The sequence below is a fragment of the Medicago sativa genome, chromosome 3 (genome assembly GCF_051527215.1).
Source record: "Medicago sativa cultivar Bolivia chromosome 3, Bolivia_mono, whole genome shotgun sequence".
NCBI lineage: Eukaryota > Viridiplantae > Streptophyta > Magnoliopsida > Fabales > Fabaceae > Medicago > Medicago sativa.
Genome location: NC_140751.1, coordinates 76174948 through 76201885, shown reverse-complemented (window position 1 = coordinate 76201885; position 26938 = coordinate 76174948). Strand labels below are relative to the sequence as shown.

At 32.2% G+C, this 26938-nt stretch overlaps 1 protein-coding gene, 2 long non-coding RNA genes and 2 pseudogenes across 4 annotated transcripts; 4 read left to right on the top strand and 1 right to left on the bottom strand.

Moving 5' to 3' along the window:
• The first annotated feature begins 744 nt into the window (after positions 1–744).
• LOC146940289 (uncharacterized) lies at positions 745–2369 on the top strand. The gene is made up of 4 exons (XR_015031963.1): positions 745–916; positions 1559–1698; positions 1960–2040; positions 2163–2369. It is a non-coding gene; the product is annotated as an uncharacterized LOC146940289 (long non-coding RNA).
• An 831-nt stretch (positions 2370–3200) lies between these two features.
• On the top strand, positions 3201–5500 carry LOC146940288 (uncharacterized). Of its 2 annotated transcripts, XR_015031965.1 has the most exons (3): positions 3201–3604; positions 3721–3885; positions 4303–5500. It is a non-coding gene; the product is annotated as an uncharacterized LOC146940288 (long non-coding RNA). The 2 variants fall into 2 exon arrangements; XR_015031964.1 differs by lacking the exon at positions 4303–5500 and having other exon boundaries at positions 3721–3996.
• On the top strand, positions 5501–7051 carry LOC146940287 (putative alpha,alpha-trehalose-phosphate synthase [UDP-forming] 9 pseudogene; annotated as a pseudogene).
• A 1-nt stretch (position 7052) lies between these two features.
• Positions 7053–8506, bottom strand: LOC146940286 (putative alpha,alpha-trehalose-phosphate synthase [UDP-forming] 9 pseudogene; annotated as a pseudogene).
• Positions 8507–20243: 11737 nt separating this feature from the next.
• LOC146940285 (uncharacterized) lies at positions 20244–21979 on the top strand. Its single transcript, XM_085753967.1, has 3 exons — positions 20244–20462; positions 20591–20823; positions 21835–21979. The coding sequence occupies exons 1-3, from the start codon at positions 20427–20429 to the stop codon at positions 21941–21943; spliced, it is 378 nt and encodes a 125-aa protein (XP_085610093.1). The 5' UTR covers positions 20244–20426; the 3' UTR covers positions 21944–21979.
• The last annotated feature ends 4959 nt before the right edge of the window (positions 21980–26938 follow it).

Here is a 26938-nt window from a genome sequence, read left to right as displayed (position 1 = left end):
TGAATATGAAAACTTTCATTCCAAACTTTGTGTAGTTGTGTGATAATCCCTTTATTGCCAGGATTACCTGACTGGTTAATATCTTCCTGTGGTATGGTTCACAATCACATTCTCTCGAGAAGTAAATCTATATTACTATGGTACATGTTTTTCACTTCATTTTTTTCTTTTCCTTTAAGTTTAAACCATGGTTTTTATTCTCCGTCTGCTTTTTCAGTTTCTAGTTTTCCCCCATGCCAGGGAAAAGAAAAATCATTTGGAGTTACGTTACAATATTGTGTAGTAGTTTGGGTTAGTTTAATGAACAAGGTACGCAATGATGCCAAAACTCTGGGATTTGTAGTCACTATTATTATCTGTCTCAAGCTACTCAAATTTTGAAAATATTATTACTGTAAATTTGACCAATGAATGTATTCCAAGTGTACTTTATCTGTACAAGTAACCGAACCCTTGAAGTGAGTATTATATCACAAAGGCCATCTTGGTTTCAAGGGTGATCAAAATTTCTTAGCTTATTTTAATCACAATGTTCAGTTTATGGAAATTTATAGAATCTAATACAATAATTAAAAATTGTTTTCTATTTGTGCTTATCACAATTTACACACACACCCTCATTGGGAGGTTTTTTGTTGTTTATAAGCTACCTCATCAAATGAAAAAACTTTTCATTTTTTTATGCCTTTATGTTTGAGAAAAAGGTTGAGTAATTGTTGTGTGGTGAGTGACAATGATGGTTGAAAACATTGTGAGCTCTTCTTCTACACCAGTGCCTACTGTGGTGCCACAAGATTCTTCAGATTTTGAAAATTTGGATTCAATGAATCTTGAACTATCTGATTTCAATGAACGCATAAGGTTGCTGAGAAGGATCAGATCTCATGGCTGAGAAGACTATATTATTGGGAATCAGGTTGATTAATGACAGTACTTACGAGGAAGATTTTTTTTTTATTTTTTTTTTTTAATAATCTGTGTGTGAAAAAACGTGCTCTTTTTCTTAATAAGTGTTGTTTGATCTATGATTTTGTGTGATTTTTGGTACCTTATAGATTTAACAAGATTAATAAGTGCTGTTTGATCTATGATTTTTTGTGTGATAGGATCTCTGAACTTAAGATTGGGAATTTTGCTGAATAGAATTGATTGATCCAGATGTCCTCCTGAGTATTGATTGCATATGCAATGATGGTTTGTTGTGTATGTGGATGGAAGAGAAAAGAGTAAAAGGGAGGTGAAAAATTAAACCTTTTCCTTGTTGTGAAATTCTCTAACCTGATGGGGATTATCATTAGAGACTATAAAACTAACCTATTTCAAAAAAAAAAAAAAAATTTGCTAAAACAAATTTTATCTCTAATTTAGAGAACTTTCAATGATTTAAATCACAGAAATAAGGGAAAGGAAGGCTTTAGCACAATTATTTTTTGTTGCTTGTTGATATTTTGTAAGTTGTGCATCTGTATCGGTGTAAGACATGCATGCATAAATAGAGTTGACTTATTATTTGCACTGCTCTTATTTTGCTGATGCTGATCTATTTTGAACCTAACAGGAGGCAATTCAATCTTCATTCTTATTGATTTTCATGGTGATTCTTCATCTGCTACAAAATGCCTCACATTCAATTTTGTAATTGAAGTTTCTGCACTACGTGACCATTCGGAAGATCAGACATACGACTCATATACTATGGTATGAGTATGACCTCCTGGTTTTTATAATTTATGTTCAGAAAAACTTATTGACTTGTTTTTATAAATTGATTTCTTCACTTAGCTTCTAATGAAATTGAACCAAAAATATATATAGCAGCTTGATATAGTGCACTGTGTTGATCTTAAAAACTAAGGGAAAAAATGAAATAAAAGATTTCTAAACATTTAACACAGGTATAGTACTTAGATATAATTGAAATTTGATATTTTAATGACTGCTTCAATGTCCCTATATCAGATATGTTCTGTGAGCCATGAAAATTTGGGGGAGGAGGCAATCAGGGTGCTGTAGAGTTCAAGCTTCCCAAGCTTGCAAAAGGTATATGCTGCTTATCTTGTGATTTATTAATTGTAAAATAGCTCAGATTCCACGTAGGATTATTGGATTCTTATGTAACTTAATTCATTATGTTAATATAATGATGTCTACTTTCTACATAGCGCAATTGGAACCCGCGGAAAAACGGTGTCTCCATTGTTGATTGGGCATTGCATGATAAAGAACATGCCTCTCGGGGATTCGGATTCACTTTTGTCACCATCTCAGCACAACCATAAATGTTCCAAGCTCCAATGAGTTTTTCTCAGATGATGATACCATCAGTAATGCAGCAGATGATACCGTTGCAAAAGGCATTTCCATTGGAAAAAGGTATAATCCTATTCTTGGATATGTTATAAATATCGACTATACTCATGAGTGAAAATGTCTATCTGAATTTAATATCGTTGTTACTCATTCATTGTTCTCTAATTTAATAAAAATATTGTTTCTTGTGGTATGAAAAATCATGTACCTAATACTGTTACCATAGATTTCCAAATTATTGTACTTTATATTACATTTCTCAATTATTTGTGGATCTACATGATATCACTGAGAGTTTATTCAATGTTAGATTATCAATAGTATCTAAATTCTATTCATGATGACATTACATATAAGAAACAAGACGTTTATGTTCCCACTCTTTGATTTTTTATTTCTCTAATATTCTTTCCGTTTTAAGATTACTTTGAAAGATACAAGAGGTTTGTGTAGATGATAACATGATATCCTTCTTTTATTCTCCCTGATTTGTTCTTCCAAAATTATATCTTAAATTTGATTAAGGGAGTCACATATTGTATGCTAGTGCATACACCCACTTAAATAGCTTGTATTTATTGACTTGAGATACAACAACTCAGATGGTTTCTCTAAATCTTGTGATATATGTCTAGCTTTTCATTAACCTACTATTGTTGTAATTACTATATTGATTGATAATTTAAAGGGTAATGTTGAAAGAATTTTACTCAGTATCAGTATTGTCTTTCTGAATTTGAAATCTTTCATTCCAAACTTTGAATTATATTAGAAACTGATGGGATTTTATTTTTCCAAATTTAATTTGTAAGAATAAAATTAATTTTTGTAAGTATGAGAAGAATGCAAATAATAATCAAAAGAATAAGAAGATGACGCGATGATGACAACAACAATCACTTTTACTATGGTAATTGTTTTTCTTTCAATTTGAGTTTGAACCATGACTTTTCTAATCCCTCTGCTTTTTCAGTTTCTGTTTTTCCCCACAAGAAACATAATGCTTTTGCCTAAAGATGCCAATTTTTTTGGTTAATTCATTGAAAATGGTTTCGCCTAATGATGCCAAAATTCAGTGTCAATGATGTAATTGTGTTATTTGTCTGCTACTCCATATTTGACCAAAAATTTAGTGAAAATTGTTCAAGTTCCAAGTGTTCTTCACACCTTGTTGCATAAGAAAAAGGTTGATTGTGAGTTCATAAGAATGACAGACTGCACAAAAGAAAATGTGAGCTATTCTTAAACAATGGAACTTGAACTTTCTGATGTAAATGAAGGCATAAGGCGAAAGGTATTCGTAACTTATCTTGTGATTTAATTGTAACATAACTCGGTTCCGACGTAGTCTTTGATTCTTATCTAACTCAATTCATAATGTTGATAAATTGTATACTCTCTACATAGCAGATATGGAATCTGCAGAAAAACGGCGTCTCAAATGTTTGATTGGGCATTACATGAAAAGAAAGATGCTTCCTGGGAAAACAACAAACAAGAACCAATGTCTTATTCAATTAAGAAATATGCTTCCTTAGACGTTGCTGTTGCAAATGACATTTCCATTGCAAAAAGGTATAACCCTTTTCTCCATCTACATGTCGTAATGGTTGTATGCCGGTATGAAGAAAAAGAACTGAGTTGAGGAACTCATAGTTCATGTACACATTGATTTCACTTTTCTGATGTTGGTTTTGCATATTACTTAGTTTGTATTATTTATATGCTCCCTCATATGCAGTTCATGTGCAAATTGATTTCACTTTTGGATGTTGATTTTTGATAATTTCTTTTCATAGTTGTTGTTTGATCTGTTTACATTGGCTATGTTACCGGTATATGATTTTTGTTAATGGATTATGAACCATATAGTAATTTAATCCTTTGTGTTGTGTGTGCACCTTTCAATATGGTTTGCAAGAAATCCGATGGTCAGTAGATGAGTCCACCGCCTTAACACGTTGAAGAAAACTGATAATTGTCTTTTTTTAGGGAGAAAAGGTTTGCCATAACAACACACTTCTTGTCGTAGCTCTCTTTTCCAGGGAGAAGGGGAAACCTTAGTAATGATTTACTTTGTGGAGGAGGGGCATGAGTCCCCTACGAATGAACTTGCCTCAGATTGGAATAGGAGAGCAGATGGACCCGGTGCTGCCAAAAGATCTGATTGTTAGCAGAAGAATCCACCACCTAAACAGTAAGTTGAAGTATATGGGGGTGCTGGACATCAAGGAGGTGGAGGACCTCAAGGACGTCAAGGCCGGGCTTTCACACGGTACATGTTTTTCTTTCCTCTTCCTTATTCACTTAATTTTTGTTGAAGTAATTATTATTTGTCTTCCATGCAAAAGAAAGTGTAATTTTGACCGATGAAACGTGTTCCAAGTGTCCATCATCTGTACAAGTAACCATTTTCTTGAAGTCAGGACTATCTTGATGATGCAAAGGCATTCTTCGGAGGTTAAAGATAATTTCTTGGCTTATTTAAATCACAATGTTCATTTTACGGAAAATTAGAATTTAATAGGGCAATTAAAAATCGTTTTCCATTTGTGCTTATCACATCTGACACACACACAAACTCACATTATCACATTATACACATACAAACACATTATAAGTAGCTACCTCCCTAGTAACGCATCAAACCAAATAATCTTTTCAGTCTTTTACGAGAAAAGGTTGTGTGAGCGAGTGATTGTTGAGTGAGTGACAATGACGAACTGCAGAGAGGAAAACAATGTGAGAGCTTCATCTTCAACCACACCTACTGATGTGCCACAAGATTCTTCTGTTTTTGACAATTTGGCTTCAATGAATCTTGAACTTTCTAATATCAATGAAGAAGACCTAAGGATCATCAGAAGGCTCAGAATCAGGGGTCCACCAAATATTCATATGACAGATTAGCTAGGTTGACGATCACAGTATTTCAGTGGATGAGAAAGGTTGCTTTTTTTTATTTGATTTTAATAATCTTTATGTATGTGTGTGAAAACCTGTTCTTTTGCTTAACAGTGACATGTCAAAAATGAAAATAAATTGTTGCTACCTTAGAAATAAGTCAGATTACAAGGTTCTGTATGATATATCAATTTTATTCTTCTTGGATGTATTTTATAGAATAGATTGATTATATGTCAAGTCTTCAATTTACCTTAGAAACGGTGTCCTCCTAAGTATTGATTGAATGGACCCTGAAAGTTTGTTGTTAATTTTGATGAAGGAAAATGGTGGCTAAAGATTAAACAGGGTCATGCATTAATCTGGTAGACTTAGTTTCTAAAGATAATATCAATTTCCATCGTAGGCAGAGCAATGATCATGATTCAAGTGCTTTCTCGCCAGAAGGAATACATCGGAAGTTGATAATCGTAGCAAATTATCTTCTTCTAAATTCTAAAAAGGATGAAATTACTGGTAGATGGTGCTTTAGTTATGATGAAGATTCAATTTTTAGGCCGTTAAAGGATGGTCTCTCTTCTGATATTGGTGTTGTTTACGAGGGATCTCTGAAGGTTGATGTTGATAAAAGTGAGCAAGAGAATGTTTCCCAGTTGTTGGAGGAAAACAATTGCTTCCCTACTTTTATTCCTTCAGAAATCCAAAAAAAGTTTTATGACGGATTCTGCAAGAACTATTTGTGGCCTCTATTTCATTACATGTTTCCTATGTATCAGAGTTACTGCAGTGGCTTCGACGGGTCACTTTGGCAGGCTTATGTCTCTGCTAACAAGATATTTGCCAATAAAATTATGGTAGTTCTTAACCCAAAAGATGATTATGTATAGATTCACGACTATCATCTTATGGTTCTTCCAACATTTCTACGGAAGCGGTGTTGATATGTCAGGCTAGGCTTTTTCTTCCATAGTTCATTTCCATCCTCCAAAATTTGTGAAGATATATCTGTTGGAACAAAAATCTTAAAATCATTGCTTAATGCAGACATAATTGGATTTCAAACATTTGACTATGCTTGCCATTTTCTGTCTGCTGCAGTCGAATTCTTGGCTTGGAATATGAATCCAAAAGGGGTAAAATTTGGATTGAATATTTTGGACGTACGATATTCATTAAAATATTGCCGGCAGGGATTCATATGGGTTGCATTCAATCCACTTTAAATCATCTTTCTGATTCTAACAAAGTTAGAGAAGTCTCCAAACAATTTAAGGGGAAAAAACTTATTATTGGTTTCAATGACTTGGACATGTTCAAAGGTGTGAGCTTGAAGTTATTAGCCTTTGAATGACTCTTTATACGGTCCCCAACACTACAGGGCAAGTTGGTATTACTCCAAATTATAAATCCTCCCAGGAGTGATGGTTGTTGAAAAAGCAAAGGAGCAGGCATACAAGATTTCCAAAGGAATAAATGAAAGGTTAGGTTTTCTAGGTTATAAACTTGTCGTCATCATTGAAGGTTATGTTCCTTTCCATGGAAAGGCGGCTTACTACGCTTTGGCCGATGGTTGTATTGTGAATGCGAGCAGGATGGTATGAATTTTGTTCCATACGAGTACAATGCGTGCAGGCAGGGGTGATCTAAAATGGACACAACATTAGATATTCCTTCCAACTCCCTCGGATAAGTTCTATTGATGTGTCTGATTTTATAGGTTGCTCTTCCTCTCTTAGTGGGGCAATCAGGATGAATCATTGGGATATAAATGCTGTTGTTGAAGCGTTAAAGTTGGCTAATTACAATGTCTAATGAAGAGAAACAATGTCGGCATGAGAAACAAATTGGTAGTTCTTCTGATGCCGACACTGTTTCTCTTCATTGGACATTGTGATAGCCAACTTTAATTTAACGCTTAAACAAAAGCATTTATATCCCAATGATTCACCTGATTGCCCCATTAAGAGAGGAAGAGCAACCTACAAAATCAGAAACAACAATTGAACTTATCCGAGGGGAGTTGGATGGAATATCTAATGTTGTGCCCATTTTAGAACACCCCTTCCTGCACGCAATGTACTCGTATGGAACCAAATTCATACCATACTACTCCGCATTCACAATACAACATTCGACCAAAGCGTAGTAAGCCACCTTCTCATGGAAAGGAACACAACCTTCAATGATGACGACAGGTTTATAACCTAGAAAACCAAACCTTTCATTTATTCCTTTGGAAATCGTGTATGCCTCCTCCTTTGCTTTCTCAACATACCAACCGTCACTGCTTGGAGGATTTATAATTTGGAGTAATACCAACTTGCCTTGTAGTGTTTGGCACCATATAAAGAGTAGTTCAAAGGCTAATAACTTCAAGCTCACGCCTTTGAACATGTCCAAGTCATCGAAACCAATAATAAGTTTTTGCCCCTTAAATTGTTTGGAGACTTCTCTAACTTTGTTAGAATCAGAAAGATGATTTAAAGTGGATTGAATGCGACCCATATGAATCCCAGCAGGCAATATTTTAATGAATATCGTACGTCCAAAATATTCAATCCAAATTTTACCCCTTTTTGATTCATATTCCAAGCCAAGAATTCGACTGCAGGGAGACAGAAAATGGCAAGCATAATCAAATGTTTGAAATCCAATTATGTCTGCATTAAGCATTGATTTTAAGATTTTTGTTCCGACAGAGTATATCTATACAAATTTTGGAGGATGGAAACGAACTATGGAAGAAAAAGCCTAGACTGACATAACAACATCGTTTCCATAGAAATGTTGGAAGAACCATAAGATGATAGTCGTAAATCCATACATAATCATCTTTTGGGTTAAAAACTTCCATAGTTTTATTGGCAAATATCTTGTTAGCAGAAACATAAGCCTGCCAAAGTGACCCATCGAAGCCATTGCAGCATCTCTGATACATAGGAAACATGTAATGAAATAGAGGCCACAAATAGTTCTTGCAGAATCCGTCATAAAACTTTTTCTGGATTTCTGAAGGAATAAAAGTAGGGAAGCAATTGAATTCCTCCAACAACTGGGAAACATTCTCTTGCTCACTTTTATCAACACCAACCTTCAGATATCCCACGTAAACAACAACAATATCAGAAGAGAGATCATCCTTTAACTGCCTAAAAATTGAATCTTCATCATAACTAAAGCACCATCTACCAGTAGTGTCATCATTTTTAGAATTTAGAGGAAGATAATTTGCTACGATTATCATCTTCCAATATATTCCTTTCCGGCGAGAAAGCACTTGAATCATGATCATTGCTCTGCCTACGATGGAAATTGATATGATCTGCAGAAACTAAGTCTATAAGATTAATGCATGATCCCATTCTTTCCACTATTTTACTCAACTTCGCATTTTAATGCATGATCCCGTCCTTGTTATGGAGTTTTTTAAACTGATTAAGATTATCATGAAAGCTTCTAAACCAAATTCTTTTCAAATCTTTGCTGAAACAAATTTTCTACTAATTGAGAGAATTTGGATGATTTCAAGCACACAAAAAAGGAATGTAGCCTCACATTCTTCTTAGCATCATTTTCTTTCTTTCTTTCTTTTTTTCCTTTTCTTTTTGTGATTTTGTGCATATGTATCAGTGTAAGACATTTTGTTTTCGGTTTTTTAATAATTTTGAGACGTACTTTGTATGTCATGCAAATTGGAGTTCTTGTTCTAGAAATAACATTATGAATTTATGATGCTGATCCATTTTGAACCTAACCGAAGATACTTCAGTTTCAAATCAAGTTGATCCAGATGAGGTTAATCTAACGATTGTAAAATGTCCTGTATATGATTTCGACATTGAAGTTTCAACTAGCCGTGTCCGTTCAGTAGATGATGATGCAAATAATATGGTATGACCTCCTGAATTTTATAATTTATGTTTACCAGAACTTGTTACTGAAGTATTTCTTTGAGTTTTTGTTAGATTTGGTTTTCTTTTTCGATATTTCTTGATTGAATGATAAAGGGACTATTGACATTGTTATAATTTGTTAAAATGAATGTCCTTGCTTAGTTGCTAATGAAATTGAAAAGAAAATTTCTGTGTCAGCTTGATATGATACATAATTACTAATTTGACAATTTAAAGGATTATATTAGAGGTTTACGCATTAATTTATCATTATTTGTTTTTCTGAATATGAAAATTTCATTCCAAACTTTGTATAGTTGTGTGACGCTCCCTTTATTGCCAGAATTACTTCACTGGTTAATATGAAAATTTCATTCCAAACCTTGAATTTTGTAATGTTCTGTGGCACTCCCTTCTATTGCCAGATTTACATGATTGTAGTTAAAATCTTGCTGTGATACGGTTCACAATCACATTCTCTCGAGAAGTAAATATGTATTATTCTTCTCTTTGAATATGTTTGTTTAATTACTTATAAAACATGTAGTAATATCTGAATTTTGAAGTGGAAGTATTGGATAATACACGCATAGAGGACATGACTTGCATCACAAGCAATTAAGTTTAGACTGATTAAGTAGCAATATAGTGTTTCCCTTCCATTGTAGTTTACTGTACTCTAGCTTTCTTGTATAAATACTCATTGTACCTTCAGTTCCAAGTAATACGGAAATCATATTCTACATTCATTTTCATCTTCTTAATATTGTATCAGATTCCTTCTCCTTCCAGGTGAAGGTTGTTACAATCCATAACCTTTTTTCTAACTGATTCCGTTGCATTTCTCTTTCCTTCTTCATCTTCATCGCGAATCATCCACCATTTCCAGGATTCTGCGTATGAATCTTCATGTTTTCTGCACCTGTGCTTGATTGAATTCATCTTCAATCTTTGTTTTCTCTTGTTTTTTGACCGTTTTCAGTTGCATTTTCTGTACTGCGATCACTTTTTGTTCCTTCTGGAATTTAGTACAGATTTTACTCTGTTCTTGCTTCGTTTTTATTGATTCTACATACACATGGCTTCTCGTGCTAATCAACAGCAAAATCGTGATTAGGATTCTGCATTTTTTGGTCATCCGAGCGAAGGTCCTTCTTCTCTCACCGTTTTCCCCAACTTGATGGATCCAATTATGTTGCGTGGAATGAAGCGTGCTTTAGGAATGAAGAACAAGCTTGGATTCATCAATGGTTCCATTCCTACACCTGATCTTGAAGATCTTAATTGCAATGCTTGGGAATGTTGTAGTCACTTGGTTCAATCTTGGCTTATCAACTCTGTTTCAGACTCCATTGCTCAATCTATTGTCTTCGATGATACAACTTTTGAAGTTCGACAAGATCTTCATGAGTTCTTTATACATTCCAAACTTTTATGTATTAAATGTTTGTTGAATGAATTTTGAGTTCTTTATACACATTATTAAGGTATGGTTTAGTTTTCGTCAAAATATCGCGGATGGTTTTGTGTTTGAAGCTTCGAGAAAGATGCATCAGAAACTGGTGATGAACAAGATGTTCAGGATTGAGATTTAGTGAAAAAAATAGAATGTGTATGCATTTTCATGAAGGGCTGCTTTGCCAAGGAAGAATGTGATGCGATGGCTTCTATGCGACTTGCATGATGCATTTTGTTGTTTTGTCTAAATTATTTCCTGTTTACTATATTGAGTTCATTTTTTTGGTGTGATCTTCGGTTATTAAGTAGAACTCAATACTATCTAAACTTAGATATACTTTTTCTTATTTGGCATTTGATTAAGCATTCTCTTATGAGCTTTAAGCAAGTTCTACAAGCAAGTCTCTGTAAGTATGAATATTTAATTTGAGAACCTAAAGGTAGAAATTGTAATTTAATGATTTTATTTTAGGCCGGCTTTGGGTTCGATGGTTCAGTGTATTTTATTTGATAACTAACACCATATGCACTAATATTTTACTAACTTGGTAATTATAAAACTTAATACCTTTTTTAGGGGAAAATTTAATACTTCTAACACCTTAGTCAAAAGTATATATAAATATGAAATGGTGAAATCAGTTAAGAATTCCATCGAATTTTGACCGATATCATTTTTTTTCTTTATCTATAGTGAAAAGTATATTACCACTGTTTTTTTTCTCGATCAATATCTTTAGAAATATTTTTAAATAAAAATAATTAATAAGCAACATTTTATATAAATTATCACTCTTTAATTTATCTTTATCTAGAAGTAAAAAGTATATTATCACTATTTTCTTCTCTACCATTATTTCTTGAGAAATATTTTCAACTAAAAAAATAATGAAGAAATATTTTTCTATAAATTAACACTCTTTTATTTATCTTTTCACTTTTTTGATTCTTGTTTATTTATTAATTTTTGATTTTGTTGTGTTAGCTTTATGTCCATATTTTTTTTTCCTTTATTTGTGTTTTTTGACTTAAAAAACAGTCATACAAAGAATAAAAAATTAATCAAAGTTAAAAAAACAAGATTATAAGATTTGCACGTAATAAATGAAAATGTATGTAGTTATCAACACTTTCAAATTTGTATAAATAAGCACACATCACTAGTCTAGCATATCATAACAAGTTAATAGCATCTTTGTTTTTTTATTTGATTTCAATTATTTTTTGTTGCTTGTTGGTATTTTGTGAGCTTGTGCATCTGTATCATACATGCATAAATAGAGTTGACTACAATGGTATTTTAGTTTTTGCTAGATTTTGTTTCCTTTTCATACATTCCTTGACCGAAATTTGAATGTCCTTGCTTAGCTGCTAATGAAATTGAACAAAACTTTTATGTATAAGCTTGATATAGGGCACTTGTCTTTTACTGATCTTAATAAAATGATGAGCATGAAGCAACCAATTTTCCACGAAGGTCGACCTTGAATTGACGAATTGGTCACCCTCTCTTGTTATAAAGATGTATCATTCAACCAAAATCAAATGTTCTTTATACGCGAGAGTTAGAGATCATATCTTCACCAAATGCTTAAGGACCCAAGTCACGGGAGTGTTTCAAATGAGAGCACTTTTAAAATGAGAGGGTGAGAGGAGTAATTGACAACCATTTGATCAAAATCAACGCTTAAGATTCTTTTAGCTTTAAAACACATTAAGAGCATGTGATTAATTTCCCCTTCATCTCAAACGCGCTTCTCTTTCTCTTCCGATTCCAACATAAAAACTGCATCTTCTCTTCTCTCCCACAGTCAAACGGCATACCATGGGTGTTCAAATACAGACGAGTAACATAAGAATCATTGCTGTGAATCTCTTCCCAAACAAAAATCAAATTAAAAACATAAACTTTTTAAGCATAAATCTTAATTGTTTATAGTAAGATGAGAAATTGGTGACAAAAGTTTTTTTTTTTTATCGTTTTCTACAATTTCAATAGCATAAATCTTAATTGTTTTTTTAGCGTTTTTTTTTATCATGGATTTGGGAGGTTTTGTTACAATAAATTTCAATTAATTTCTAGAAAAACACCATGAAACCAGAACAGGGATAAAATGAATTTTTTTCCCTTCTTTTTATTCGCTTCTGCTTCTTCATCTGTATCGGTTACCCCTTCTCCTTCCTGCACTTCTTCCATTTCTGCATTTTTCAAGATCTTCTCCAATTCATACCTACGTTGTTATCCCTGATTTGGTTGGTGTCATGTTTCTCAAAAGTTCATGTAACAAAGTCCAAAATCTATGGTTTTTCATCATGGAAACAAAGGTTTTTCTAGATTAATAATTTATATCATTATGAAATTAGTAGAAACAAAATCCCTCACGGCTCCATAGCTCAGAAGAAACAAGATCTCACATTCCCATGGATGCATCCTTGAGCACTAAAATCACTACCAACTGTGCATAAGAAGAATTTTTTAATTAATCCCATTGAAAAATAAAACTGTACAAAGTTGAGTGGTTAATTATTATTGTGTATGTCTAGTACAACAAATTGGGTTTGAGCCATGGAGCTCGAGAGTAGAAAGGTGAAAACCGATAGAGAAGGAGAAGGGGTAAGGGGGAAGCGAATAGAAAGAAGGGGAAAAATATCATGTGAAATTAATCTTATATGGAGCTTTAAATCTGAACCGTATAATTTGATCTAATGGCTATAAATGAGTCCTCTCATCCTCTCATAATAAAGAGTGCTCTCATTTGAAATGCCCTCCCCAAGTCACTTATCATTTAATTCTATTAATCTTTTATGAAGCAAAGAGCCTACACTATTATTTGCTACACGACCAAACAATCAAGTAAAATACAATTACAAAGGTGCCAAGCTAATACACGATTAGAATACAATCTGATGAAATGATTACACCAACAAGCCCAGCACTTATACCATATCTTTAGACTTCTTGTATTTCCTCTATTTGGTTGACACCTTAAAACACTTATTTAATATACACCTCAACTTACAATGAACAGCTAGCATCAGTAACGCCAAACACTTTCAGGAATTTCACATCAAAATGTTATAACAAAACCCCTTTCAAATAAGAATAGTGTTGAACTTACTAAGCACTAGTTAACTTGCACAGAAAGTTAACTTGTTCTGCAAGTTATTCCACACCATTCTTATTGTGTATGCTACATAGACTATTCTAGTTACATTACAGTTGAGTTAGTTAATGCCAGCTGTAGCATCTAAGGAGTTAGTCAGAGATTCAGCAACTATAATATCTCATTGTAACAAACTCTTCAATATAGAATAATCACTTTTCTCAGTTTTTCATTTTCTTCTTCTCTATGCTTTTGCTGTTTTCTCTGGTTTTCATGACAATGATGAAGAATCTCATGAAATAAATACATAAATATCACAATCCAAGTCCACACACCAACTCCTTCTCATGCTTTAAAATCCAAGTATCCAGATAGAGTGTACCAAAGCAATACACCATTACATACTATATATACTTGACAACAGCTCTCGACAAGCATAATCAGGCACTAGACAGTGAGCAAATTTTGTTAATGCTGTTACAATGTAATAATTTGACCGTGAGATAAATTTACGTGAAATCTTGTGTTAAAACTAGGCCAGCAAATTTTCCATTCTTTGTATGTGTTTAGTTGAATATGTATGGCAACTAGACCTATAACAAAATTAAGAAAAAAAAAAAGAATTATTGAAAAATAGTGTAAGTGACTGAAAATAAATTATAAGCTCGTGAAAATAATGACAATTATGAAACAATGTTTTTTTCTTTCCTCTAATGACTTATAACCTATAATTTATCGAAAATGAATCGAGTGCAGTGAATCCAGGTGCAGTTGTAACACCCCGTTTTCCCAACGTAAAAATTTCATAAATAAATCAGAGTTTTTCAACTTTAAACGGAATGCTACACTTCTTAAAAATTCATAAACCGAATAAATAACAATTTATTCTTCAAATCATTAAACATAAGTAATTCAAAACTTCGCAGCGGAATTAGTTCAACATCATAAAAATAGTCTTTGGCACGCAGGCCTCAACATAAAAATCTCATAAGTCTTGTTCAACATTTATTCATAAAAATCCATAAGTAATACGTAAGGAATAGAAATAGAAGACATAATCCCATCCCGTTACGTATCAGAGCACCTAAGACACACTTGTGAGGAGTCCACTCACGACCGCAACTAATCCTGGTTACCTGCAAGTTACCCATACGAAGAGCAACATTTCCAAGCAGAGGGGTGAGATTTCTCAAACAATAATATAAAGCATATAAATCATATAAAGTACATTCAACAACTTAAACATCTTATAATTCATTAATCATATCTAACAACTTAAACTTTCTTAACTAGTGTCACTATTCTTCCTATATTAGTCATATACTTCATCTTATATTATCAATAATATCACATACATCATCACATATCATCATTAGTAAACATGTAGCATCATATCATAAATCACATAGCATCATACCATAAATCACATAGCATCTTATCATAAATCACATAGCATCTTATCATAAACAACTTCATAATCAATCATCATAAGCAACTTTGTAATCAATCATCATACACATCATAATCATTCATCATCTTAATCATCATAATCATTCATAAAGCACTTCATTAATAGCTCATCAACTTGACATCTTAACATCTTAACATCTCGATAACTTGACATCTTAACAACTTGACCTGACAATGCATCTAGACTCGACTATGCAACTCTTAACGTCTTAAACCATCTTTGATCATCATGAAAATGCAAATGCATGTGGTACCATTTTAGGGCATAAGCCCTCATCATCGTGGTTGAGCAAAAAGCTCCATCGTCGTGGTTGAGCAAAAGCTCCATCGTCGTGGTTGAGCAAAAGCTCCAGGGCATGAGCCCTCATCTTTAAATGAGTATGCATGGACTCAACATCTTACGTCTTAGAAACTTCATGAACATCTATGACATCTTAACAACTTGACGACTTCATAACGACTCGACGACTTAACAACTTCATATCATCTTAACGTCTTAACATCTTAACATCTTAGCATCTTGACAACATATGGATCACATAAATAAATCATGTCATATCATAATATAATAATATCAAATGATAATAAACAACATCTTAAAACATCATATTCATCAATCATAAACAACATCATATAACATCATATTTAAACATCAACAATAATTCACTATGTATCTTTGTAAAAACATAATAAATTATCCACAACATATTTTCATGTCAAACCAAAGCTACTGGAAAGATATCACAAATATCAACAACTTTCATGTTTACAACAAAGATCAATTCAAAACAGAAACACATGAACAAAACGCAAAAACATGAAACAGAGAATGCTGTCACCGTACAATTTTGCTAAGACCTCCCTGTAGTATTTTCATCATAACTCACAGACCAAACATCATTTTCACATCAAACCAAAGCCACTAGAAAGCTAACAAAATTATCTAAAACTTTCATGTTTACTCCTAAGACCAATTCTGTACCGATCAATACCAGTTTTTATTTTAAATTCGGAAAAGTTGTCCTGAAAGTCCATAAAAATTCACTGTGACCTACGTGCAGTAATTTGACCATAACTCAAGTTCTATAAATCCTATTGACGTGAGACCAACGACATTAGAAAGCTAACATCCATACCTACAACTTTCGTGTTTACACCTAAACCCAGTTCGGAACTTAAACTTGTCAAACTGAGACAATAAAAACGCGTTTTGCACATTCACAGTAAAATCGCAGTTCAGCTGCGATTTCGCTTTGGGGAAATCTTTTCCACTTCTTATTCGATCCAATACTCTCCAAACTTGACCCTAATCATTACCCTATGATTGCCCTATCATTAGAACACTAATTATTCATCAACTTACTGTATGCAAATTCAAAGGGTTCTCAAATCTATTAACAACCTATTACAATTATTAAACCCTAATTCTTAAACTCACCAACATCTCATCCAATTCCATGGTTTTAACCTCAAAACTACATCCAATAATCATCCTATGGGTTATCTAAGGACTGTATACAATTTCTACATCAATTCAACAAGTTTTCATCGTCTAATCATCAAATCTCTCTCAAAACCCTAATTCTCAAATTCTCATAAACTCTCCCCAACTTGTTAGATGTAATCTAATGATTTAACAACTTAATATTAATGCAAGATAGTCTCACCCTCACCTTAGATTAATTCCTGAATCAGCAGCAGCGTTCTTTTCCTAAGGTCTTCTCCTCTTCTCTTGACTTTTCTCTTCTCTTCTCTTCTTTCTTGTTCTCCTCTTTTCCAAAAAGCGGTTTAAGGTAAACTCTTTCCAACCTAAGCTTCTCTATTTATAATACTAAAATATTCTTCCCAAATCTATTTAGGCCCAACAACTTATTCTTCTTTCTATTCTAACCCCCAATTCCACTCACACTAATAATCCTCATAATCTTATTTATTTCTAAATTAAATATATCTCTCACAAATAACAAATATATTTCTACACCAAATAACAAATATATCTCTAACAAATAACAAATATATTTCTACACCAAATAACAAATATATCTCTAATAAATAACAAATATATTTCTACACCAAATAACAAATATATCTCTAACAAATAACAAATATATATTATTCTAGTAAATACCAACTCATCAAAATAAATCGACTAAATCATAAAAAGACATCTAATCTCAAAATTACCTCCAAATCTACTTACTCTAATAATTTTCATATTCTAATAAATAATAGAATAATGCCACATAATAAAATACTAACACCTCATATAAATAAATAAATCACATAAATAGACTCTAACTTAATAAAAATAATTAAATAAAAAGGAGGGCGTTACAGCAGTCAAGCTGCATTCTTAAAATGTGATATGTCTGATTTTGATGGGATGATTGTGATTTTGCTAGCTGCATGGATTCATGGGTTATCTAAATCCATCGATCCCAAAATAATTGACTTTAGTTGACTATGTAACTATTCACATAATTTATTTTGATCATACTTTTCTACTAATATATAATAACAAATGATAACATACAAAATTTCCTAGAAAAATGGTAGCATATAAGATGTTAGATTTATCTCGAAAAATAATTTTAAAACATAATTTTTTAATGAATTTAAAAATATTATGCATTAATACATGTGAAGTGTTAAGAGTCCCACATCGGATAGGTGATGGCCTGACAATGTGTTTATAAGTGGGGGCAATCCTCACCTCACAGGTCGGTTTTGTGGGGTTGTGTTAGGCCCAACCATGATTTCTAATTTCTAAGATGAAGTATTATGTTATGTTTGCATACCATTGCATACCTATGTCATGTTATGTGCATACCTATGTCATGTTATGTTTGCATACCATTGCATACCTATGAAGTATTATGTTATGTTTGCATACCATTGCATACCTATGTCATGTTATGTGCATACCTATGTCATGTTATGTTTGCATACCATTGCATACCTATGTCATCATAGAACGTATGTCATGTTATGTTTGCATACCATTGCATACCTATGTCATGTTATGTGCATACCTATGTCATGTTATGTTTGCATACCATTGCATACTATGTCATCATAGAACGTATGTCATGTTATGTTTGCATACCATTGCATACCTATGTCATCATAGAACGTAAGTGACTGGTCAAAAATCATGTAAGTCATGTAAGATTTGCTTGAATTAAAAACATTATTTTCTGTGAGTCATCCAAAGTCAATCTGTTTGTGTCAGAAGAAGAAGAAGAAGAAGAAATGATGGTTGTTATTCATCATCATCAGAAGAATTCATTCAAATCATTTCCCTCTACAACCTAACACCATAGACATGCACATGCAATTCAGGGCTTTCACTAAGGTACATGTTTTTATCTCCTCTTCCTTCGTCACTTCATTTTTCTTTTTTTGAAGTTATTAATTATTATTTGTCAATAAAAGGACCAACCATGCACATGCACATGTTGAGAGAACTATAGTTAGTTACAAGTAGTTAGGGTAATTGAGGTCTATAAAAGAACCAACCATGTACTCACTCATCAATCTTTTTCAATACGATTTTTCTTCTGTTGAAATAACTAGAGTTAGTTAAGGTGGTTAGAGTTGCTTGAAGCTAATCTCAATCTCCTCAATCCTATTATTTCTGATATCTTCCATGCAAAAGAAAGTGTAAGTTCAACCAATGAATGTGTTCCAAGTGTCCATCATCCGTACAAGTAACCGTTTTCTTGAAGTCAGTACTATAGCTTGATGATGCAAAGGCCTTCTTGGGAGGTTTAACAAAATTTCTTGGCTTATTTTAATCACAATGTTCATTTTGTGGAAAATTAGAATTTAATAGGATAATTAATAATCGTTTTCCATTTGTTCTTATCACATTATACATATTATACAAACACAATATAAGTAGTTACCTCCCTAGTAACCCATCATACCAAATAAGATTTTCAGTCTTTTACGAGAAAAGGTTGCGCGAGAGAGTGATTGTTGAGTGAGTGACAATGACGAACTGCACAGAGGAAAACAACGTTGGAGCTTCATCTTCAACAACACCTACTGAGGTGTCACAAGATTTTTCTGTTGTTGATATTCGCATGATGAATGAGGTTGACGATCACAGTATGTCGGTTGATGAGAAAGGTTGTTTTTTATATTTGATTTTAATAATCTTTATGTATGTGTGTGAAAACTTGTTCTTTTGCTTAACAGTGGCATGTCAAAAATGAAAATAAATTGTTGGTACCTTAGAAATAAGTCAAATTACTGGGTTCTTTATGATATATCAATTTTATTCTTCTTGGATGTATTTTATAGAATAGATTGATTATATGTAAAGTCTTCATTTTACCTTAGAAATGATGTCCTCTTGAAAGTTTGTTGTTAATTTGGATATGATGAAGGAAAAGGGAGGTTAAAAATTAAACCTTTTCATTGTTATGGAGTTTTTAAAACTGAATAGGATTATTATGAAAACCTTTAAACCAAATCCTTTACAAATGTTTGCTGAAACAAATTTTCTCCTTTTTAGCATCGTTTTCTTTCTTTCTTTCTTTCTTTCTTTCTTTCTTTCTTTCTTTCTTTCTTTCTTTCTTGTTGGTATTTTTGATCTTGTGCATACGAATCAGTGTAAGACATTTTTTTCTTCGCTTTTTTATTAATTTTGAGACGTAGTTTTTATGGCAAGCAAATTGGAGTTCTTGTTCTAGAAATAACATTCTAATGCTGATCCATTTTGAACCTAACAGAAGATATTTCAGTTTCAAATCAAGTTGATCCGGATGAGGTTAATCTATTGATTGTAAAATGTCATGCATGTGGTTCCGACATTGAAGTTTCAATTGGCCGTGACTGTTCAGTAGATTATGATGCATATAATACGGTGACCTCCTGAATTTCATAACTTATGTTTAGCAGAACATATTTCTGAAGTATTTCTTTGAGTTTTTGTTAGATTTGGTTTCATATTCCGATATTTCTTGATTGAATGATAACTGGACTATTGACATTGTTATAATCTGTAAAAATGAATGTCCTTGCTTAATATAGGTATTGTACTTAAAATTTCTGTATCAGCTTGATGTGGTGCACTTGTTCTGATCTTAATAAAAAGATGAGCATGAAGCAACCATCTTAGTCAAAAACTAAGGAAAATTGAAACAAGACATTTCTAAACATTTAACATGGGTATTGTACTTGGATATAATTGAAAATTGGTATCTGAGTGACTGCTTCACTGTTCCTATATCAGATTTGTCCTTCATGTAAGGAAAGCTTAGGGGAGGATGCAATCAGGATGGTGCAGAACTCAAGCTTCCCAATCTCACAACAGGTATCTGTAACTTATCTTGTGATTTATGTGCTTTAATTATAAAATTGCTTAGTTTCTGCGTAGAAGTATTTGATTCTTATCTAACCCAATTCATTATGCTGATATAACGATGTATGCTTTCTACATAGGGGATTTGGAACCCTCGGAGAAACGGAGCCTCACATGTTCATTGGGAATTGCTTGACAAGAAAGATGCTTCCTGGGAACCCAACAAACATGAACCAATGCCTGATTCAATTTCGCCAGCGTCTAGGGACAATGTGTATCTTCCAAGCTTGAATGATATTCTCTCAGATGAAGAAGATACCATCAGCAATGCCTCAGATGTTGTCGTTGCAGAAGACACATCCATTGCAAAAAGGTACGATCCTTTGCAGTCTATATGTTATAATGGTGATATGCTGGTATGAAGGAAAAGAACAAAGTTGGGGAACTCATAAATATAAACTAAACTCATCAAAGGAAAATGATTAAAACTAAACATTTTTTCCTTTGTAGTATTTGTAAATCTCTTGTTCTTAGATATGTTATAAATATAAACTGAACTTATAAGTGAATTAGCTATCTGAATTTAATATCATTGTTCTCTTCATTAAATAAAAACTGCTTCATGTGGTAAGGAAAATTATGCAGCTGATGGTGTTAGCAACTTACCATAGATTTCCAAATATTCTGCTTTTTTCGAATTTTCATTTATCTAATATTCTTTCCGTTTGAAGGTTACATTGAAAGATACGAGAGGTGTGTGTATGTGTGATATCATACCCTCATTATCCCAAAAAAATTCTTCCAAAATTATATCTTCAATTTGATTAAGGGAATCACATAATGCATGCCAGTACACACATGTATTAACACTCACTTTAATAGCCTCTATTTGTTGACTTGAGATACACACATGTATTAAGGTTTCACTATGATTGTAATTACTATATTAGTATATTGACAGTCTAAAGGATCATGTAGCAAGAGGTTTACTCATTAATCTCTCATTATTTTCTTTTTGAATTTTCTAAAGTTCTGTGGCACTCCCTTCTATTGCCAGATTTACTCATTATATTCTCTTGAGAAGTATATCTATAGTCTATACTCTTCGTCTCTTAGAACATATTTATTTAATTACTTGTAAAACGTGTAGCAATATCTGAATTCTAAAGCGGTAACCTGTAATACATTCCAAACATTCTCTATTAAATATTTTCTGTATTGATTTTGAGTACTTTATACACATCAATAAGGTATATTGTAGTGTTTTTTAAAATTAGTTATTGAATAAAGGTTTAAGAAAAGTACCTTCCTATACACAACCAACACTGAAATTTTGGTGTTGTGTTTTGCTGTATTGATTTTATTGTTTTTTTCATGTTTACAGCATTGGGACAGATGCAATGGATACCAGCGATGAATTGGATGTCCAAAAGAGAAGTAACAGAGCTGCTTTTTCTCAGGAATTGCTTATGTCAAGTCTGTTCTTAGAATAGTAGAATAGATAGGTGCATTTGCGAGGAACTGCTTTATTAATTATATTTTCGGATAGTTTTGATGATGCTTGTAAAATATTCACTTTTGAGTTACTAGATGGCTTTTTCTTTACGTGTGAGATACTGAAAACGAGATATTTCCTATTTGTTCATTCTCGCTAGTTTATTTTTTCAAAATTATATCTTAACTTTGATTAAGGGAGTCATATAAACTATTAGCTGATTTGATTCCACTCAATTTTTTATCAAATACTTTGTTCTACCAAAAACTTGACTATAAATCTATATTATTTTTGACGCAATGAATCAATGTTCTTTTGAAAGCAAACAAGATTTAAAAACACTTTTTTAAAGGTTATAAGAGAGCAACTTTATGACTTGTGAGAAAGTCCATTAAGCATATATTTTTTTTTCTTTTCATCCCAGAAGGAAGTTGATCTCCTATTGTTTAACTTGTATTGACAATGAGGTTGTGGAAACTAGTATGCAAGAGAGAATCCGAAATTAAGCAAACTAAATCTATCATAATAAATAGAGAATATTCACTATACTCCCTCAATATAGTATATATATCATATCCATCAAATTTGTTATATATATATATATATATATATATATATATATATATATATATATATATATATATATATATATATATATATAATCCATTCGAGATCTCCACAAAGATTTGGTTAAGATATCAGTTTACTAGTAAACTGATTATTTGAGATCACAAAAGAGGTTTTAATGATGCTATAAATAATATTTTATCTAATAAAGTGACAATCAACTTCTATGAATAGGTTTTGATCTATGTTCCTTAATATCATCAATGAACTCCAACTTTCAATTTCACCTTGTGATTTTCAAAGTTCCGAACTACTAATTGTGTGGAAAATTCGAGAGTTTGTACATCATCGACTGCGTCACCATCTAATTAAGTTGGCTGAATATGGAATGTCGTAGCACAAATACGTCTTATCTTAACGTGGAAGTAAATCCTACATACAATTGTTGATCAACTCAAAATTCAATTTATCAGATATCAATTTGTTTTGTGTATTATGATTTAAGATGTGTCTGGTCGAGGCATTGTAGGATAATACGATAAACTCTTGACACGATTGTGTAACAACATCACAATATCTGCTAGAAAGTGTCTCTATTTATATAAAAAAAAAATACTCATGTCCTTTTCATGTCCTTTGGTGAAAAGAAACGACTCTTAAAAGAGTTTCTTAAACGACCTTTTGAAAACATTAAATACAATTAACGTTTTCAACTTCATCGAATTGTTGTGTTGGTTTGGTTGTTGGCTTTCATGTCTGTTTTCAAGCGTCAACGTTTTCTGTTTGAATCATGCTGGATATATTTCTTTCTGTATTTTTTGTCTTTCCATTTTATAAATAAACAAATAAAATCTAAAAATGTAGCAACAAGGGCTCAAACCACTATAGATATAGAGTGAAACGATGAGACAACTCCACCAATCAACAAAATATAATAAGGTTGCAAAAGTTAAAATATATAACTATTCCATGATTACAACTCAAGTACATATTTTGGAAATTCTCAAACAGGATCAGAGTGAAATTAGATCCAAATCCTTTAAGCAAGGTCTCAAATTGAAGACTTATGGATGAAATAAGTGACTGAAAGGAGAGACAACATTAAAGTTGGCCAACTGAATTTCCTAATAGATATTAGTCATTAGAAAAATTTGAGTTTGTAGATAACATCATGATAAATAAAAACCTTGAAATTTCAGTAGTTAAATAAGAATAAAATTTGTAGAAAAAGTGACAACTGTAAAGAGACTGAGGGGCTTTTAATTTTCCAAATTTATTTTACAAGAAGAACATTATTTTTTGGCCGAGAAGAAAAAAAAATATTGTGGTTAAAATTCACGTATACGTCATTTGTAGTCAAATGTGTGGGTGGTAAATGGTGAAGATGGCCGATGATGACAACAACAATCACTTCTACTATGGTACGTAGTTGTTTTTCTTTCCCTCTTCCATTTGAGTTTGAACCATGACTTTTCTTATCCCTCAGCTTTTTTCAGTTTCTGCTTTTCCCCGCAATAAGGAAAACAAAACAATACACAACCATTTTGCCTAATGATGCCAAAAATTTGAGTTGGTATTTGGGTTAGCCTAATGATGCCAAAGTTCAGTATCATTGAAGTAATTGTATTATATTCTGCTAGTCAAATTTGCACAAAATTTAGTGTATATTTAACCAATGAATGTGTTTGGGAGGTTTATATATCTATATATGTAAGTAGCTACCTCTACCTTGTAACCCATCAAACCAAAAAAAGCTTTTCAGTTTTTTACGCCTTCTAGTCTGAGAAAAAGTAAGTTAGGTTGCATGAGAGTGATTGTTGAGTGAGTGACAATGACGAATTGCACATAAGAAAAACATGATATTTTTGCGTATGATATGGGCTAAAATTGTGATTTAAACCCATGATTATGTCCCAAATGATGATCCAATCGCAATATTGTAAATGGTAAAGCCACTTTTGTAACAAACACATGTCCATGGTGCATGTAAGACAAGTTGCATTTTTCATGTAAGGAAAAGTGGCAGCGTGGACAGTTTGCATGCATTGACAAGTTGCAAGATGCATGAGATACAAGTGACATGTTGTACACACTTGGTGTTTTGCATGGAAGACAAGTGGTTTGTTGCATGTAAGGAACATAGTTTACCTCTCTTATAAATAGCAAGTTCATTTCCACACCATTTCATTCATCCCATCAAGTAGTAACGCATCAAAATCATTTAGAGCTTGTTGAAAGTGAGAGAAAATATAGAGTAAGGTTTCTCCTAGTGTTTAGAAATCATTTGATTAAGCATTATCTTATGAGCTTTAAGGAGGTTCTCCAAGCAAGTCTATATTTTATTTGAGAACCTAAAGGTAGAAATCGTAATTTAATGATTTTATTTAAGGCCGGCTTTGGGTTTGAGGGTTCCCTGTATTTTATTTGATAACTAACACCATGCACTAATATTTTACTAACTTGGTAATTATAAAACTTAATACTTCTTTTTTTAGGGGAAAATTTAATACTTCTAACACCTTAGTCAAAAGTATATATAAATATGAAATGGTGAAATCAATTAAGAATTCAATCGAATTTTGACGGATATCATTTTTTTTTCTTTATCTATAGTAAAAAGTATATTACCACTATTTTTTTCTCGATCAATATCTTTAGAAGAATTTTTATATAAAAAAAATTAAAAAGCAATATTTTATATAAATTAACCATCTTTAATTTATCTTTATCTAGAAGTAAAAAGTATGTTATCACTATTTTTTTCTCGACCATTATTTCTTGAGAAATATTTTCAACTAAAAAAATAATGAAGAAATATTTTTCTATAAATTATGACTCTTTTATTTATCTTTTCACTTTTTTGATTCTTGTTTATTTATTAATTTTTTATTTTGTTGGGTTAGCTTTATGTCCATATATTTTTTTTCCTTTATTTGTACCTGTTTTTTGACATAAAAAAGAGTCATACAGAGAATAAAAATTAATTAAAGTTAAAAAAAATGATTATAAGATTTGCACGTAATAAATGAAAATGTATGTAATTATCAACACTTTCAAATTTGTATAAATATAAGTACACACTAGTCTAGCATATCATAACAAGTTAATAGCATCTTTGTTTTTGATAATTTCTTTTCATAGTTGTTGTTTGATCTGTTTAGATTGGCTATGTTACCGGTGTATGATTTTCGTTAATGGATTATATGAACCATATAGTAATTTAATTTGTTGTGTTGTGTGTGTGCACCTTTCAATATGGTTTGGAAGAAATCTGATGGTCATCAGAGGAGTCCACCGCCTCAACAACAAGTCTGATTATTGTCTTTTATAGGGAGAAACCTTCATGATGATTTACTTTGTGGAGGAGGGGCATTCTTAGGGGACAAGTTCATTCTTAGGGGACTCATGCTCCTCCTCCACAAAGTAAATCATCACTAAGGTTTTCCCCTTCTCCGCTATGGCAAGAAGTGTGTTGATATGGCAAACCTTTTCTTTTGTTGAGTTACCTAAAAACGACAATCATCAATATGGTGTAAGTTCCGCTTTCAATGATTTGTAGTAATTTCTTACTATTTATCCTTATATTTATACTAATTGCTAATGTTCTTGTGCTAGAAATAAATTGCTGATGCTGATGCATTTTAAACATAACAAAAGACACTCCAGTGTTCTTCAATCATGTTTATTTGGATGAAGTTTCTCTATCGAAATGCCCCGTATGCTATTTTGACATTGAAGTTTCCGTCCATTGGGACAATTCAAAAGATTATGATGCAATTACTATGGTATGACCTGTAACACCCCGTTTTCCCAACGTAAAAATTTCTTAAATAAAATCAGAGTTTTTCATCATAAAACGGAATGTCACATTTCTTAAAAAAACGTAAATGGAATAATAATTTATCCTTAAAAAATATAACAACATAATCTTTAAAACTTCGCAGCGGAATAGTTTGACAACTTAAATAATCTTTGGCACAAGGGAATCAATATAAAATTTCATAAAACTTAGTTCAACATCAATTATTGAAAGATTTATAAAGTAATACGTAAGGAACAGAAAGTAAAGACATAATCCCATCCCGTTACGTATCAGAGCACCTAAGACACACTTGTGAGGAGTCCACTCACGACCGCAACTAATCCTGGTTACCTGCAAGTTACCCATACGAAGAGCAACATTTCCAAGCAGAGGGGTGAGATTTCTCAAACAATAATATAAAGCATATAAATCATATAAAGTACATTCAACAACTTAAACATCTTATAATTCATTAATCATATCTAACAACTTAAACTTTCTTAACTAGTGTCACTATTCTTCCTATATTAGTCATATACTTCATCTTATATTATCAATAATATCACATACATCATCACATATCATCATTAGTAAACATGTAGCATCATATCATAAATCACATAG